General features: G+C 28.5%; 1 protein-coding gene across 1 annotated transcript; it reads left to right on the top strand.

Annotated features, from left to right (window-relative positions):
- Positions 1-756: 756 nt before the first annotated feature.
- LOC106683370 (synaptic vesicle glycoprotein 2C) lies at positions 757-15,403 on the top strand. Its single transcript, XM_014424791.2, has 13 exons — positions 757-936; positions 1,063-1,276; positions 1,885-1,935; positions 2,599-2,760; positions 4,895-5,057; positions 8,005-8,126; positions 8,873-9,102; positions 9,431-9,576; positions 10,003-10,129; positions 10,337-10,457; positions 11,198-11,354; positions 14,323-14,450; positions 15,147-15,403. Exons 2-13 carry the CDS (start codon positions 1,174-1,176, stop codon positions 15,242-15,244), a joined length of 1,608 nt encoding a protein of 535 aa, XP_014280277.1. The 5' UTR covers positions 757-936; positions 1,063-1,173; the 3' UTR covers positions 15,245-15,403.

The following is a 15,403-nucleotide window of genomic DNA, read 5'->3' on the forward strand; positions in this document are numbered from 1 at the left end:
TCAAGACTCCTCAATCTGGGCTCAGTATCAGTGATGACTGTCATTCAAATTGATCGTGTAGGAGTCCCTTAAAAACCAAAAAAAATTATTATAATATGCAAAACATAAATCATCCACATAATCATCCATTGTATGGAAAAAATGCATTTAAGATATTTGACTTTTGAAATATCCAATTTATGCTATCAAAAATTTTTAAAAAAGCTTTGTGTTTGTATGACCTCTTTAACAGAGGGATTTAAGATTTGTTACCGTATTTGTGTCTCATCATGTCAATAACAATGTACGCCATAACGGCTTTTATAACTGGTCATATTTAACGTACCTCAACTATTTGTAAGAGTGAGGCAATCGGTAAATGTTAGCTGATGATTTAATTACAATTATTTCTCACAGATCCGTAATTTATGTTATCAGCGGATATGCATCATTGGCCATAGTTTGAACAAACAAAATATAATGTACATATTTGGACATTTGAGGCTTAGCAGTGATGAAATATAAAAATATATTTATGTTTTGAAGATTTTTCTTGTGACTTTTGGACTTTGAATTTAAAAAGGAAATTTACAAAGGAAAATTCCATTTTGATGGTGTCTATTTATTTTTAAACGGCTTATTCTGAAACATGATAAATCCTTGTATACCAGTTTGGGAATTAGAAGGTTTGAACAATGTATTTATTTAACAAAAGAGTAGTTTTATTGCTTAGCTAATATTTTAATATTTAAACAGACTGTAGAACAACTGTAAAATTAATTCTATTTCCACGTGATCCTGGCTTTTACGTATTTTAGAGAGATTTCATGCTAGAAAATTATGAATATGAGGTCCAAATTATTTCGTCCAATACCTTTGTACCTAGTGATAAAGACCAATGTACCTTCGTTATCGAGTTGATGCTACCAAAATAGTTGAACTAATGCGCGTGTCTAAGTAATTATGAATATCTTTTACTTGATATAGATAAAGGTTTATTTGTTTGTAGAATATGAATAAGGTCTAGATAAACAATTATGAGAAAAATATACCTATCCCACGTAATATTTGGACTGTACACAGACCATCTTATGAAATGCCTTATCAGTCAGCAATCAGCAAAGTGGTAGAAGATTGAATCCTTATAAAAAAGAATTTCGGTCCAGACGCTGTGTAGTGACGATTGTGCCCAAGATGGAAGATAAGGTAGAGGCAGCCCCGGAAACTCCAACGCTCCCGCGAGCTCTGGTCCACCCTCGGCTCGAAATGATCAAGAGTGGAGACGAGCAGAGAGCAAGTGAGTTATACCATCCTATTTCTGATAAGCCAATTATGATTAGTTTTTAACTTAATTGCTAACTATAACTAAATTATTATAATCAAATTGTGAATGTTAGGAATTCCACGGTGGGCCGCTTACATTTGAAACTTAACTTTTCGTTCAAAAAAGTGAAGTAAATCAATAGTCTTAAAATTAAAAGATGACCAAGGTTTATGACGAGTTGTGGGGCTGGCATATTATTGCCAATCATCGTCAAATATGGAGATAAGCATTGGAAGCAAATACTTGTCAATATACATTGGGCTTGGCTGGGTACGAATATGGCCTTGACTTACGCAGGTCATACTTCGCGTCCAAATTGGACCAAACTGGACACTGACATGACCTTAGGTTTGGTGAAGGTACTGGTTGCCTTATCGAGCAGTTCGGTAGGGTGCTTGTGGAAAAGACAGATCAATTGTGTTAAAAGATAATTCCTCATCCAACTCGGATTAATGTGGCCATTCATTTGTTATACGTTAGTACATTTATTAATATTATCATCAGGTTCATTTTAAAAATAAATTAACGTACAATTAGTCCTTATAAAGAATATTATTATTAAAATTGATTTTCTGTTTCAGAATCAAATAGTCTTACGTCAGTGGATTTTGAAACGGCTATTTCGAAGTCTGGTATGTATCACCTTATTATTCTTTTGTAAAAACTATTGAATCATAACAAATTTATGAAATCATTAGAATAGAAAATCAAATATATTTTTAAAAAATGTATAAAGCTGGCTGTAAACCATACAGATGTCGACACTGTTCCAGAATTTAAAAGATAGTAAGTAGTATCATTGATAAAGTCCGAATCGTTGGCTTACTAACGAAACCTCTCAAGTCGTAATTTGCAAATTAAAAGGTGTATCCACATATCGTTGGCTTACTTAGTAATACAAAGAACATTTCCTCTAAATTTACGAAAAATACAAATGAAGATTCTCTTTTTTAGGGAAATTAATTGAAATGTTGTAATCTCCCTAAAAGAGAGAACCTTTACTTGTATTTTTGTTAAGTTAGTGAAAAGTGGTACTTAGCACTGCTGTGAAGTAAGCCATCGACTTGTCAATGATACGACTGGACATAGGCCTTACATAAAAATATAATTATTTTTGCCAGAAGATATACAAGTTAAGAAGCATTTAATCTAGATCAAACAAATTAGAAAATTTGCAATAGGAAATTTTGATAGTAAACGAGGAAATACTTTAGATAATACTCAAAAGACTGGTTCCTTATACCGGTCACATTAAATTTGTATGTAAACATAATTTGTTTGAAATGAATTTCCAGGCTGTGGCAAGTTCAACTTGGCCATGCTGATACTCGCTATTCCAGCGGCTTGGACTAGTGGATTCGTCTCGGGATCGATGTCTTACGTAATTCCAGCAGCAGCGGCTGACTTGGACCTCACACCTACTGGGAAGGCATCCCTACAATCTGCCTGCTACGCAGGTGAGTTCAGGGTTCTATCTATTTGGAACTTAGACCCTTATGCAACTTTTGAACTTCGTGGTCTATCTTTGAGCATCACCTATTGGCTCAAATATGATCTAAACTTGATAGTACAAGAGCCCAAGAGGAGAAAAAAGACAGTTGCATCACCCCAATTTTTCATTACTTAATTGAAAACTAGGTACAATTACTAGTCAAAATTGACAAGTATAGGTAAGGGGAATAAAAAAAGGCGGCTGTTCCAAAACGTTAAAAATAATTAATTTTCTATTCGGAGCTCTATATCTTTAAAACTACCAACAACAATAGAAATTCAAAGAGAGCATCATTTAAATTAGAGTAAATTTGCTAAAATGTAAGCTCTAATGGAGCTATTTACGTTCAATAGTTCTCCAGATATAATTTTTTAAAAAGCAATATTTCATAAAAATGTATGAATCGTACTGAAATTTTAATTAATTAATTTATTTTGAGAAATCTATATCTCAAGAACTATGTGACGTACAGATGTCTATTAGCACTCAAATTAAAGCTATTTTAATGAGCTATAAAATAGTTTATAGCGTTTATTTTCTTAGGAGTAGTAGTTTTCATGAAATTTTCTAAAATAAATTGATTTATAGTTGTTCAGACAAATTTTCATTTGCCAAATTTTTATTCATATGAGAATATCATAAAAACTACTACCCATACGAAGATATGTGTCATAAACTACTTTGTAGTAAGTTAATTTTTTTTATTTTGAGTGTTGGCAGACATATATACGTCTATGGGTCTAGAGATATATTTTTTCAAAAATCCAACATTTTATACGAACAACTAGAAATTAACATTTTGTGAGTTTATTTTGTCAAATATCATAAAAACTACTACCCCTACAAAGATAAACATTATTAACTATTTTATAGTAAATTTAACTAGCTTTAATTTGAGTGCTGACAAACATCTGTTCCTCCTAAGGTTTTTGCTTAGCTTCTGGAACATTTTCTTTATTACCATTACCATAGATTGGTGATTTAGCCCCATCATTATGAATTCTCTCACAATTAGGAAAAGTAAAATTTATACATTTATATAAAGATGAAATTTCGTTAATAAGTTTTTATTATTGTGTATAAAAATATGGGCTTAATGTGGTTCAAAATAATTGTCCCCTTTAGTAATTGTGATTAATACAATAAATTAATAATTAATCTCACTAAAAAATATAAATAACAACCTTAATGAATTTTTTAATAGTAAAAAGACACAAAAAAATATTATTTGGAATATTTTCTTTTATTTATTTATATATTAATTTCATTATTAACACTAATGAGAGTTTTAAAACGTTTAAAAAAAAAAAAAAAATCAGAATACTACATTTTTCTAAAACACTGGCCGAAATTTTTTAAAAATTAAAAAATCAGTAATTTTTGTTAGAAACATACAATTTTAAGATTTAATTTATTCAAAAAACTTGTTTCATGGGTCAAAGTCAATACAATAGTGAAGTGTGTATTATATACAGAACCCCATTACACGCTTATATAGGTGTTATGTACACACTGATCTAGTACTAATAAGGCACTATAATATCATATGAGTAATACTCTATGATGCCTAGCTAAGTTAACCTGCCCTTTTTATGTTGAGAAAGCTGACAGCCTGCTTATAAATTCCATCATGCCTGCATGGTCGTACGATTTTTTGTTAGATAAGTAAGTGATAAGTAATAATAAATCACAAATCATGTCACTATATTTTCTGAGATCAGATAAGAAGCAAAAAAAATTCTTATGTTTATTTAAAATATATTTGAGTACAAGGTACAGACAAAATATTTGAATTAAAAGATAACATAGTGTACCTTCTGTTGAATTGACCCCTCTTATATAGGAGAAAGACAATTCTATTTTTAAAAAGAAATATTTCTATCTTTTGTGAGAAACTTAATAAAATTATAAGATTTGGTCATTTAAAATTATTGTAATTTTTCTATCTGAGAGGGTTAAAAAAATCCTTCTTGGCCATCTGATTTAGAGATTATTTAAAATATAGAAAACTGCAAATACTGTATAAGACATTTTATTAACAATAAAACCTTTATTAATGTTAAATAATAAATTTTAACAATATAAATGTATTTTTACAGGAATGATAAGTTCCGGGTTTATTTGGGGTTTCTTATCTGACAAACTTGGTCGCAAGAAGCTCTTGGTCATTGGGTTCCTTCTCGACTTTGTGATGAACTTTCTAACTGGAATTGTCCCATCATTGCCCTTTATGCTTGTCTTCAAATACCTCTCAGGCTTTATGTAAGTATAAAAATGCTTGAATCTACCTTTGAATTGAACCTTCAGTAAACTCTAATAAACTTTATACTAGAAGATTCTGAAATAAAAGAAGTTGCCAAACTCAGGGAACTAAAAACATCAAAAATTGTGAATATCTAAGAACACGGGTTGATTTGTCTTAGAAAATATGGTATAGATAAGCAAATCCTTTTAGGAATAGATATAGGGTATCTGTGAGAGGACTTAAAAGAAAAAAAGCTTATTTAAAAAAGAAAAAAAGGATTTTTGTGAATAACACACCTCATTTAAATTATACTATAGCCAATTTTATTTGAACATTAATTCCATGACATAATAACTCTGTGAGGTCATTTCTTTACTGTGCTTTTAGTACTATGAAATATTTTTCATTAGGTAATTTATGACTGGAAGATTTTATGTTATCTGGTCTATAAAATTCTAGGAAACTATAGTAATAGTTGTGTCACAAGATGAGGCAACGGCCTCAAAACATTGTCATTAAACATAAAATATTCTGATTAAATAATAATTCAATTGGGAAGATAATTTAAACTCTAACATACTAAGTATATTTTACATGTATATCATACAGTAAACTTATAATTGTATAACATTAACAACTGACAATACATATAATAAACAATATAACAGTACCATCAATGTAATAGATTTGTAAATTTGATAACTAACTGATGACTAAGTTAGAGTAAAATACTTAGTCATTTATAAATGTTTTTAAAAAAGGAGAAAAGCAATAAAACAATCAATAAAGTAATTATAGAATTAAATATTCTAATACAAAGTAACATCATTTTCAAAATTTGAAAAGTGTAAGTTTAGTTTTTTCTGTCTATTGATAACATTTTATATTGCCTATAAAACAGTTATAGAACTAAATATTTTAATACAAAGTAATATCATTTTAAATTTGAAAAGTGTTAATTGCAAAGTTCAGTATTTTCTGTCTATTATGTCAGAGATTTGACAACCTAATTCAGGGATCTTTGAATGATTTGTTTTTTTGCTTGACCTTTTTAAATTGCTACAAACCTGTAATTTTAGATTAATATATATGTTGCTGATATAGTAGTTTTAAGTCCCCTTTGTTATTATTTCCTATTACGTAATAATTCATATTGTTAGTTGAGAATAGTATAAATTTTGTTGTTCTTTTTAAACTGCTGAACAAAATATTTATATAAAAATTAATCAACCTTTATTTAATAGCCAAAATAGCTGACAGATGTCCAAGATTGTTTATCAATGAGATTATATACTATTATGGATTTGTTTCTTTTTTTGGTTAAATTCTAATGCTATAAAATGATTTCATATGTGACATATTACATTTAATAAGTATTTTAATTACAGACTTAAAAAACAAAAACAATTAAATATGTACTGCTAAAACCCATGAAGGGTCAGGGGTGCAGTACTGTAAGGAGTACTGTTACCAGACCAATTGTTGTGCAAGGAGGTGATTTGGTCAGAATTATGCTCGACTGCCAGATTTTTACCCAATAAAGGATAAATTTTTTATGATACTGAGTGGATCCCAGGGGACTCCCAAACCCATAATACCCATTCCTACATAATTTATAATTACAGTCTTAAAGTACATAATTCATTAATTATGTTAAGAATCTTGTTATTATCTTAATATACACATGTTTTTATGTTTTTTAAATTTATAAATTTCAATAAATAATTTAGCTTATAAATTGAAGGTTTAATTTTATTTTAGAATAAATTTAGATGTTATCAAGATTATTAAGTAACTATAGATTAAAAACACTATAAAATAATATAGTCTAACCTATACGAGTTATTTTTCCTGAATATCTGTGTATTCAGTAACAAGTACTCATGTGCATAAGTGGTTTAACATTTTGTTCAATAAAAAATAATAGAATTGTGGGAAATTGTATGTATTTTCTCTTTGTTGTACAATATTATGCCAATCTTGCAAAGTTCTTTCTTAAACCGATTTCAACTGGTTGCGATTTGGTAACATTATTTCTCAAAATTTTCTAAATTCTCACATTATTCAATTGATAATATAGTAATGATATTATTTAGTTTATGGAATATGATATTAGTTTCTATGAAATAGTTATCAAACATAGTGTAAGAAAAGAGTTTATGAGATATTAATTTAAAAAAATTATTCTTTTATGATATGAAAAGTTCCTACTAAGTTCCATGTGTTATACGTACATACAAAAATTATAAGTTAAATATTCAAATTTAACATTTAATAAAAATTGTGGTATTATTATTCACAATTTTTTTCTAAAAAAATCTTTGTACCCTGGCAGGGCAGAAGTTAGCATAGCTTTAGCATTCCATTTGTATACAGTCCAAAACATAATCCTAATCAATGAATAAAAACATTAATAATTATCATTACTGGCAACATGTATGAAATGCACTTGTTTAAAATTTTGATGAATTTCTTCTATTTTCAGGGTTATTATCAGAATCTTATAAAATATGGATATTCAATAAATATTTATTTACATCTTCAGACTTATTCCGACATGATTAAAAGGTAAAAAATAATTTTTGTAACATAAATGAATGCCAATTATTTTTATTGTTTGAAATTGAAGTTTTACTTTAAGGTATTAGGAAACAAATAAATATAAGCTTATGTATACTAAGATTTATTTAGATTATACATATGGTATATAATATAGAAGGTTTTCATTAATGGCATATATTGCCTTATGAGCCTTTTAAGTTTCATAGTCAAATTTTGTACAATAATATATTAATTATTTATTGTGCAAACCATTAAGGGAAGGTACCACCTTTGATAAATTTATTGTGATATAAATTTGACACATTTAGGTATATTTTGACAAGTTATAAATTATAGGAGATTTGTTTCTAAAAAAAGCAATACAATTTATAATTATAATTACTAACAAAGTTATATTTGCAGGGTTGCCGGACCATTTTCCATCTTCACAGCCTACATTTCTGAGGTATTTCTCAGCAAAAGGAGGGATGTAGCAGTATTATCAGCTGGAATCTTCAGCTCCATAGGAAACATTGCACAAGCAGGTCTGTCAGTCATAGTGTTAATAAAAGAGAAATATACTTTTTTAAATAACAGAGAGATGATATTATATAAACTTAATTCATAATTAATAGTATTCATTTGAAACAATCATTTCTCATGAACCAGTAAAAAATCATTTTTAGTGTTTCACAAATAAGTTTTTTGTAAACTATTTTTGATTAAGATTGAATGGCTAAAAAAAAAGTGACCACCCAGCTTATGCTGGTTTTCAATCATTGAATGATCTGTTACATTGAATAATAATACCATACAAAGAAAATAGGGAATATAATTAAAATTTAAAATAGACAGAATATATAATACTAAAAAGAAATTCTTCACTATATCACTTTCTATACAATTTAAAATAAATGTTATTTCTTTATTTTTATTTTACATTTTTCATCCCTAAGAGATATTTTTATGTTCATTCATTAAAAGTACATGTAATTCTTGATACAATTGTCATAAAATTTGAAATCTCTCAGTTCAATTATATAGCTCATCATATAGATGTGCAATTGGTTTAAATATGATTTACATGGTGGCTGCTAAAAACATCAGATCGATAAATTGATGAAAAATGGCTAAAAAAAAAAAGAAGAAAAAAAGGGAAATTTACTTTTTTTTTTTAGATCAGAGTAAAAACAAAATGATTGATGTGTTTTCAAGATCACAGATCTTTTTTATCTTAATTATTAATAATGATGTGTTTACAAATACAAACAATGATAATTTTTGTATGTAGCCCTTGCCATGTGGATTATACCTTCAGAAGTACCATTCCAGCTTCCCCTCAAATCTTGGCAACTGTATCATATCAGCTGTGGTATACCATCCCTGATATGTGGCATCGGTTGCATGTTCTGTGTTGAATCACCGAAATTCCTGATTGACCATGGTGACCATCAAAAAGCCCTAGAGGTCTGCAGAACAATCTATACCATAAACACTGGCAATTCACCTACTACCTACCCAGTAAGTTGCCTTACTTATTTCATAGATTTTATAAAAATTATAATTATTATTATTATTAATTCGGCTCCATAACTCGATGTCGAGTCCTGACCTCCTGCATCAGCCTCCACCAATCATTAGGATCTTGTGTGGCCGCCATCCAGTTCCTCACATAAAATTATTAAATATTTTATTCCAATTGACTAGGGAATTTCACTAACTAACTTGTAAGTTTAATTTCTCATGACATGTCAAATTATGATTAAAATTTAGGACACTAAAATCCTCAATGAGCACATAGCAGAATATTTTTACAACATTTATTGATAATTAAAAATAATCTTTGCAGGTGAAGAGACTTCATCATCAGATCAGTAAAAATGAAGCCAAGAAGTCATTTCGGGAAAGCATGAATGAGACTGTGGCTATATTCAGACCACCATTTGTCAAGAGGGCATTGCTCGGTTTCATTATCCAGTTTATAGTAGTTGCAGCGTAAGTTATTTATTAATTTTCATTAAAAAATAAAATAAAATAATTTTTACATCTATAACAATTTAAACTTGGTATTGTAGAATTTTAGAAATAGAATAATTTTGATATAATTAATTTATATCATATTATTAAGTTATAATAAAAAAATCATGAGCAGTAATAGTGTAAAAAAAATGTTGATACGTTATTAGTATTTATTAATTTTCATTAATAGAACTACTTACCATAAAATATCACGAATAAATTCCTAAAAATCATTTTGGGGAGGATTATATTATTTATTTAAGGATTATAAGTGAGGCTAATATAAAAATTTCAATTTTTCAAATTAATTCGCATGATGTTATCATGTATGAGCATTTTCTATTGATTAGTGCATATTAACATAAAATATTGCGTCAAAAGTTAATTTGATGACTTTTTCAGGGCTAATACTCTCAGATTATGGTTACCAGAGATGCTAATGCTTGTCAACTCCTCCGAGCTGGACACAGAGCAGGGACTTTGTACACTCCTTGTCGAAGGGAATAGGGCTTCGACTGGCTCAACATCTGTACGTAAAGAATATATATATCAGGATAGAGTATCCTCGAATTGATGTAAAACATTGAGTGATGTTTTTAATGAATATGAAGTGGACTGATTTACTAAATATTAGCAGAGAGAATTAAAGTTTTAGTTGTATTATTTTAGCACTTCAAATTTAAATTCAATGATATTTTATTACATATAAAATAATTAGTGAATATTCTGTTATCAGGCACAGCGAGAAAGTCAAACACAGGTATACACTGAGATGATGTTTGTCAATTTAGGCTCTATGTTTGGTCATATCGTCTTTATCCTGCTAGTTAGCTATTTGGGGAAGAAGATATTGCTTAGTAAGTCAAAATCATGAGTACTACAGCACTTAATTATGGAGAAACTGAGATAATTCATTTATAACTAATGTAGCTAAATACTTAACTTATGCTATTAAATTTTTATTTTGTTTCTTCTTTGTTATACTTGAATTTACTAAAAAAAAAAACTTATATATTCCTAAGCCCTAAGGCCTTATATATTTCTAAGGCATTTAGAAAAACATTAGGATATTCATTCAGAAGATTAATACATTTTGAATGAAAGTGAAGCAACTCAAACAATTTTTTTCTCTTTATAAAAATTATGTTTCAGCTATTTAAAATTTACTTTTGTGCAATAAGTTATACTAGTTTCCTTTGTTCTCTGATCCTCTACTTTTCTCAATTACATTAAACAGAACTCAGAATTTTCTCTAAATTGCATCCTGTCTACTTTTACATTATGTAAATATAATTTAATTCAATAAAATATTATTGTAATTTTATCATAAATACAACAGAATTAGTGTTACATTAGTCAATCTTTTTTGTGAATTAAAAAAATATTAAAAATTTAATATTGTCTGGTACTAGCAATGGATCAGACCTTAACAAAGGTTTTAATGCGCCAAAACAGAAGAAATATTAGTGGGTTCAAAAGATTTTTTATTTTTCAATTTATGAAGGTTTCTTCACGAGTTTGAGCTCTTCATTTATACTTCTAACCTAATCATTAGAGATTAGAAAGGTCTCTAAAAAAATTATTTTTCCCTTTACAGTCGCCTGCAGTATCCTGAGTGGAGTATTCGCAATTATCATTCCATTAGTAAATAGTGCTTATGTATTTCTTCCTGCCTCAGCTTTCATTGCAACCAACAACGTCGCATTCTATTCAAACATAGGCATAGTAGTTGCTGTATTTCCGACTAGAGTGAGGTCAGTAATTAACATTCAACTATTTATATTTAATCTTGATTAAATATTAAAATGAATGATTTTTATTTATTAACCGACAGCTTCACAGGTAAAATTATTTGTGAAAAATTAGCATATTGTATTTTTAAAATTTACTAATACTTACCATTTAACAATTATTTACTTATTGATCTTTTTTTTCTATCATGAAGTACTATTTTTACAATTTACAATACTCTGGTATTGGACACTAGAAAATTATACTAAAACTAAACTATTAGTTATCATAGAATTTCTCTTATTCATAGTCTTATTATCTTGAAACAACTGCTGCAAGTACAGGTAAATAGGAAAACAAAATAAGTTCAAGTTGTGCAACAATAGGGCAAGATTTGGATAGAATAGTTGCATACAATAATAGAGATGCTAAGAGAACCATCTACATTTGAAATGTTTGTGCTGAAAAAAAAAAATGTGACATATTTTCTTTATAACATTGGTATGGTAATTATTTCCTCATAGCTAGTGATTTAAAGAACTAATTTGGGATTCAATGAGGAGCTAGAATTAACATCCTCCTCTATTTATACAGATGAAATTAAGGCAATTCCAGAAATAATCTAGCATGCTTTCCTATACATTAATATGACCAGGTATATTTTTAATGAAGAGAAGACAAATCTTATCTTGATGAATTAAAGGATAAGTCCTTTTGTTTAAATAAAATTACAAGAAAATTGAAACTGGTACTTTCTCCATATACCTGGAATGTAGATAGAAAGCATTCCAAATTTTGATGTATTGATTCTACTGTTTACCATGAAGTTAACTCGCAACCTGTCCTTCTGGATGAAAGTGGAACAGGTAATGGGATGACTCAATTAATATTATTCTACTCTGTGATTCAGGTAATATGCAGCCTATGTTGTTTCTTTGTTCCCAGCAGTGTCATAGTGTAGCCATCTACAGATTTACTTACAAACCAAATAATAATACCAATTTTCTACAACAGTCTATGGAGTAAGACAAAGTTGTGTTTTATAATCCATTAATGTTACATGAATATATTTCAACAAAATGACAAGAAAGTCTTGTATTTTAATAAAATACTTGTAACCTCATTTTTTTGTTTACAGTTTTTTCAAAGTGGAGCTAAACTTTAAAACTCTTTAAATATTTTGTTTATTTCTAGAAGTTTAACACAATTCATTCAGTATTTTTTGTTTTGTTTTTGCTAGAAAAAAATTCAGTTCAGCATAAATCATTAAGAAAACAATTTATTAAGTCATCAAAAAACAAAAGTTGAGAATTTAGGGATGTTTGAATTTTTTAGTAATACACTGATAGACCTGAGTATGGAAGTAGTCAAATGGTTTTCACCTTTCAACAAAAACACTTTGGTTCTTAGACGCAGTTCATAGAATTATCAAGAAATCAGGTTCCAGTGTTAACCTTCTAAAAATCCAAAATATCCCTAAATTAATTATCACAGTTTTTAAGAGCATAAAGGAACATAAAATTATTCAAACATGCTAATAAATACAGTAGTAAGAACATGCATAAACAAATGTAATTGAAAAAATATGAATCACTTAAACTCCGATCAATAAAATAAACAAAGATAATGATAAATTGTGAATTTATGAAATGTTAAAGTAATAGTTTAGAAAACTGCCTAAAGGTAGCAGCACAAATCAAGAAAGGCTGAAAACATTAGTTCCAACTAGTGCCGCGAGAGGCCAGAACCATCCAAACAGCCATTTCCGAAGTTAAAATCTAGTATAAAAATTTTTATTTATAATAGTTCAGTAAACTGCCTGAAGATAGCAGCACAAATCAAGAAGGTAGAAAATATTAGTTCTAACTAGCGCCGCAAGAGGCCAGCACCACCCAAACAGCGGTTTTAAAGTCGAAATATAGCACGAAATTTTTTTATTTTGTATTAGGAGAGTAGGAGTTTGCAGGAGTTAATCGATCAGATCGATACTCAGGGAATCGTTGAGCTCCTATCTCCCCCTACTCTCCTAATACAAAATAAAATTTTCTTGCTATAATTTGACTTCGGCAATGGCTGTTTGGATGGTGCTGGCCTCTTGCGGCGCTAGTTGGAACTAATGTTTTCAACCTTTCTTGATTTGTGCTGCTATCTTTAGGCAATTAGTTGAACTATTATTATTTTAGAAAATGAACATTTTTTGGCCACATTTAAACTTCGGAAACGGCTGTTTGAATGTCAAACTACTATTTTCTACTGGAATTTCGTACCTTTATACTTGGACTATCTTTGTACAATACTATTTCTTACCTTCTTTGATTTATACTGCTGTACCTGGGCATTTATTTAAACTATTATTTCAACATTTCCTTAATTCACGATTTATCACTATATTTTTTGGTCTAATTGATGGAAATTGAATTGATGTAAATTTTTTCAGTCATAATTATTTAAGTATGTTCTTATAAGTTTTATGTTCCTTTATGCTCTTAATAACTTGATAAACTTTAAAAATAAAGTTGTAAACATGTAAGACAATAAATTGTTTTTTTTTTTATTTTGTCTACTTGTTAAAATTATATTATTAGTTAACTTCGACTATGTTAAAATAAATCCACATAATCCTTATGAATTAATTCTTCCAAAGACACCAGCTCATTCAATAAAAAAGTGAAGTGGGTTCTTAGAAAAAAAAATTAGTTAATGAAAAAAATCAAAGTCAAATACCTTCAAAATACACTTGCTAATTATGAGGCACAACTAAAACTTGGATAATATAAGTCTATTGTGAGGGTTTTCATATGTGAAAGTTGGAAGCGTTTATCGAGGCAGGAATCTTTTACCTACCTCATCTGGACAGATGAGTTTACACACAAGAAACAAGATAGTTTTTTTTGTTTTAATTCCAATTCCAATAGACTGGATACAAAATGACATGTGTTATAACAGATTTCAAATCAATAGCATTTACTATAACTTCTTTTTTTATTTCAGGGCAACTATGGTGGGTACTACAATGTTGCTGGGCAGATCTGGAATATTATTGGTCAACTTTCTCATTGCTAATCTCATTTACTCATTCTGTGATTACTTCTTCTATTCTCTAGCTGTGATGTCTATAGGTAAATTGACTTTTAGATGTACTTATATTAAAATATCCTTATGTAAATTTGCTTATTTTTGATCAATGAAACATAACTTCATAGTTATTGAGATTCTACTAGATTCTCAATGTGATTCGGGTACAATTCCCAAGTGTATCACAGTATCATTAATATTTATTTTGTGCTGGTCACACAAAACTTATTTTACACTTTCATTTCTACTCAAGTTAGAAAAGGGTAGCAACTATTCCTAATGATCAATCATCTGCATTTTGCAAACAGGATCAACAGTTCCACTAACTATACTAATAATCCTTTAACAAATATCAGTTTAATACACCATGCTGGTGTAAATTACACTTTTTACAGTTATTTGTATGAATTAAACTTTCTACTCATGCTGCAAGAATTAGATAAAATCAGAAAATGACTTCATTTGTATTAATATTCTTGATTTTTAGATATAATTTATGTTAAATGAAGTAAAACCTCAAAATCAATTCCAAAATTAAATTAAATACTATACTTTAATTTGACACTAATAGTCTAAATCCAAATAAAATAGGTATACATGTAAAATTTTAGGAAAACATAAATATTGAGGATAAATAGAAATGAGATATTTATAATTAAAAAGTCTGATTGGCAAAATGTTCAATACTATCAAAACAGCAAATGATTGCCTGTATATTACTATTATTTCATTTGTTTTAGGGTTGACCATACTAGGCTTTTTCCTGTCGATGGAGCCAATTGATGAAGGTACTCCAAAATTTAAGAAACAGAAAAGCAGTAATTCATTAAATGCATAGTAATTAGTACTTTCTCTCTACTGTTACTTGAGAGAATACAAATGTGATATATTTATTATTATTTAAGTTTTTTATACTCAATTTGTTTTAGTGATTATAAAGTTGTTAAGTGTATTCTAGTCTAAATAAATTACAATCAAACAGTGTTATTCAATTAAA

The sequence above is a fragment of the Halyomorpha halys genome, unplaced genomic scaffold (assembly GCF_000696795.3).
Source record: "Halyomorpha halys isolate HHAL.00 unplaced genomic scaffold, Hhal_1.1 Scaffold478.1, whole genome shotgun sequence".
In the NCBI taxonomy this organism is placed as follows: domain Eukaryota; kingdom Metazoa; phylum Arthropoda; class Insecta; order Hemiptera; family Pentatomidae; genus Halyomorpha; species Halyomorpha halys.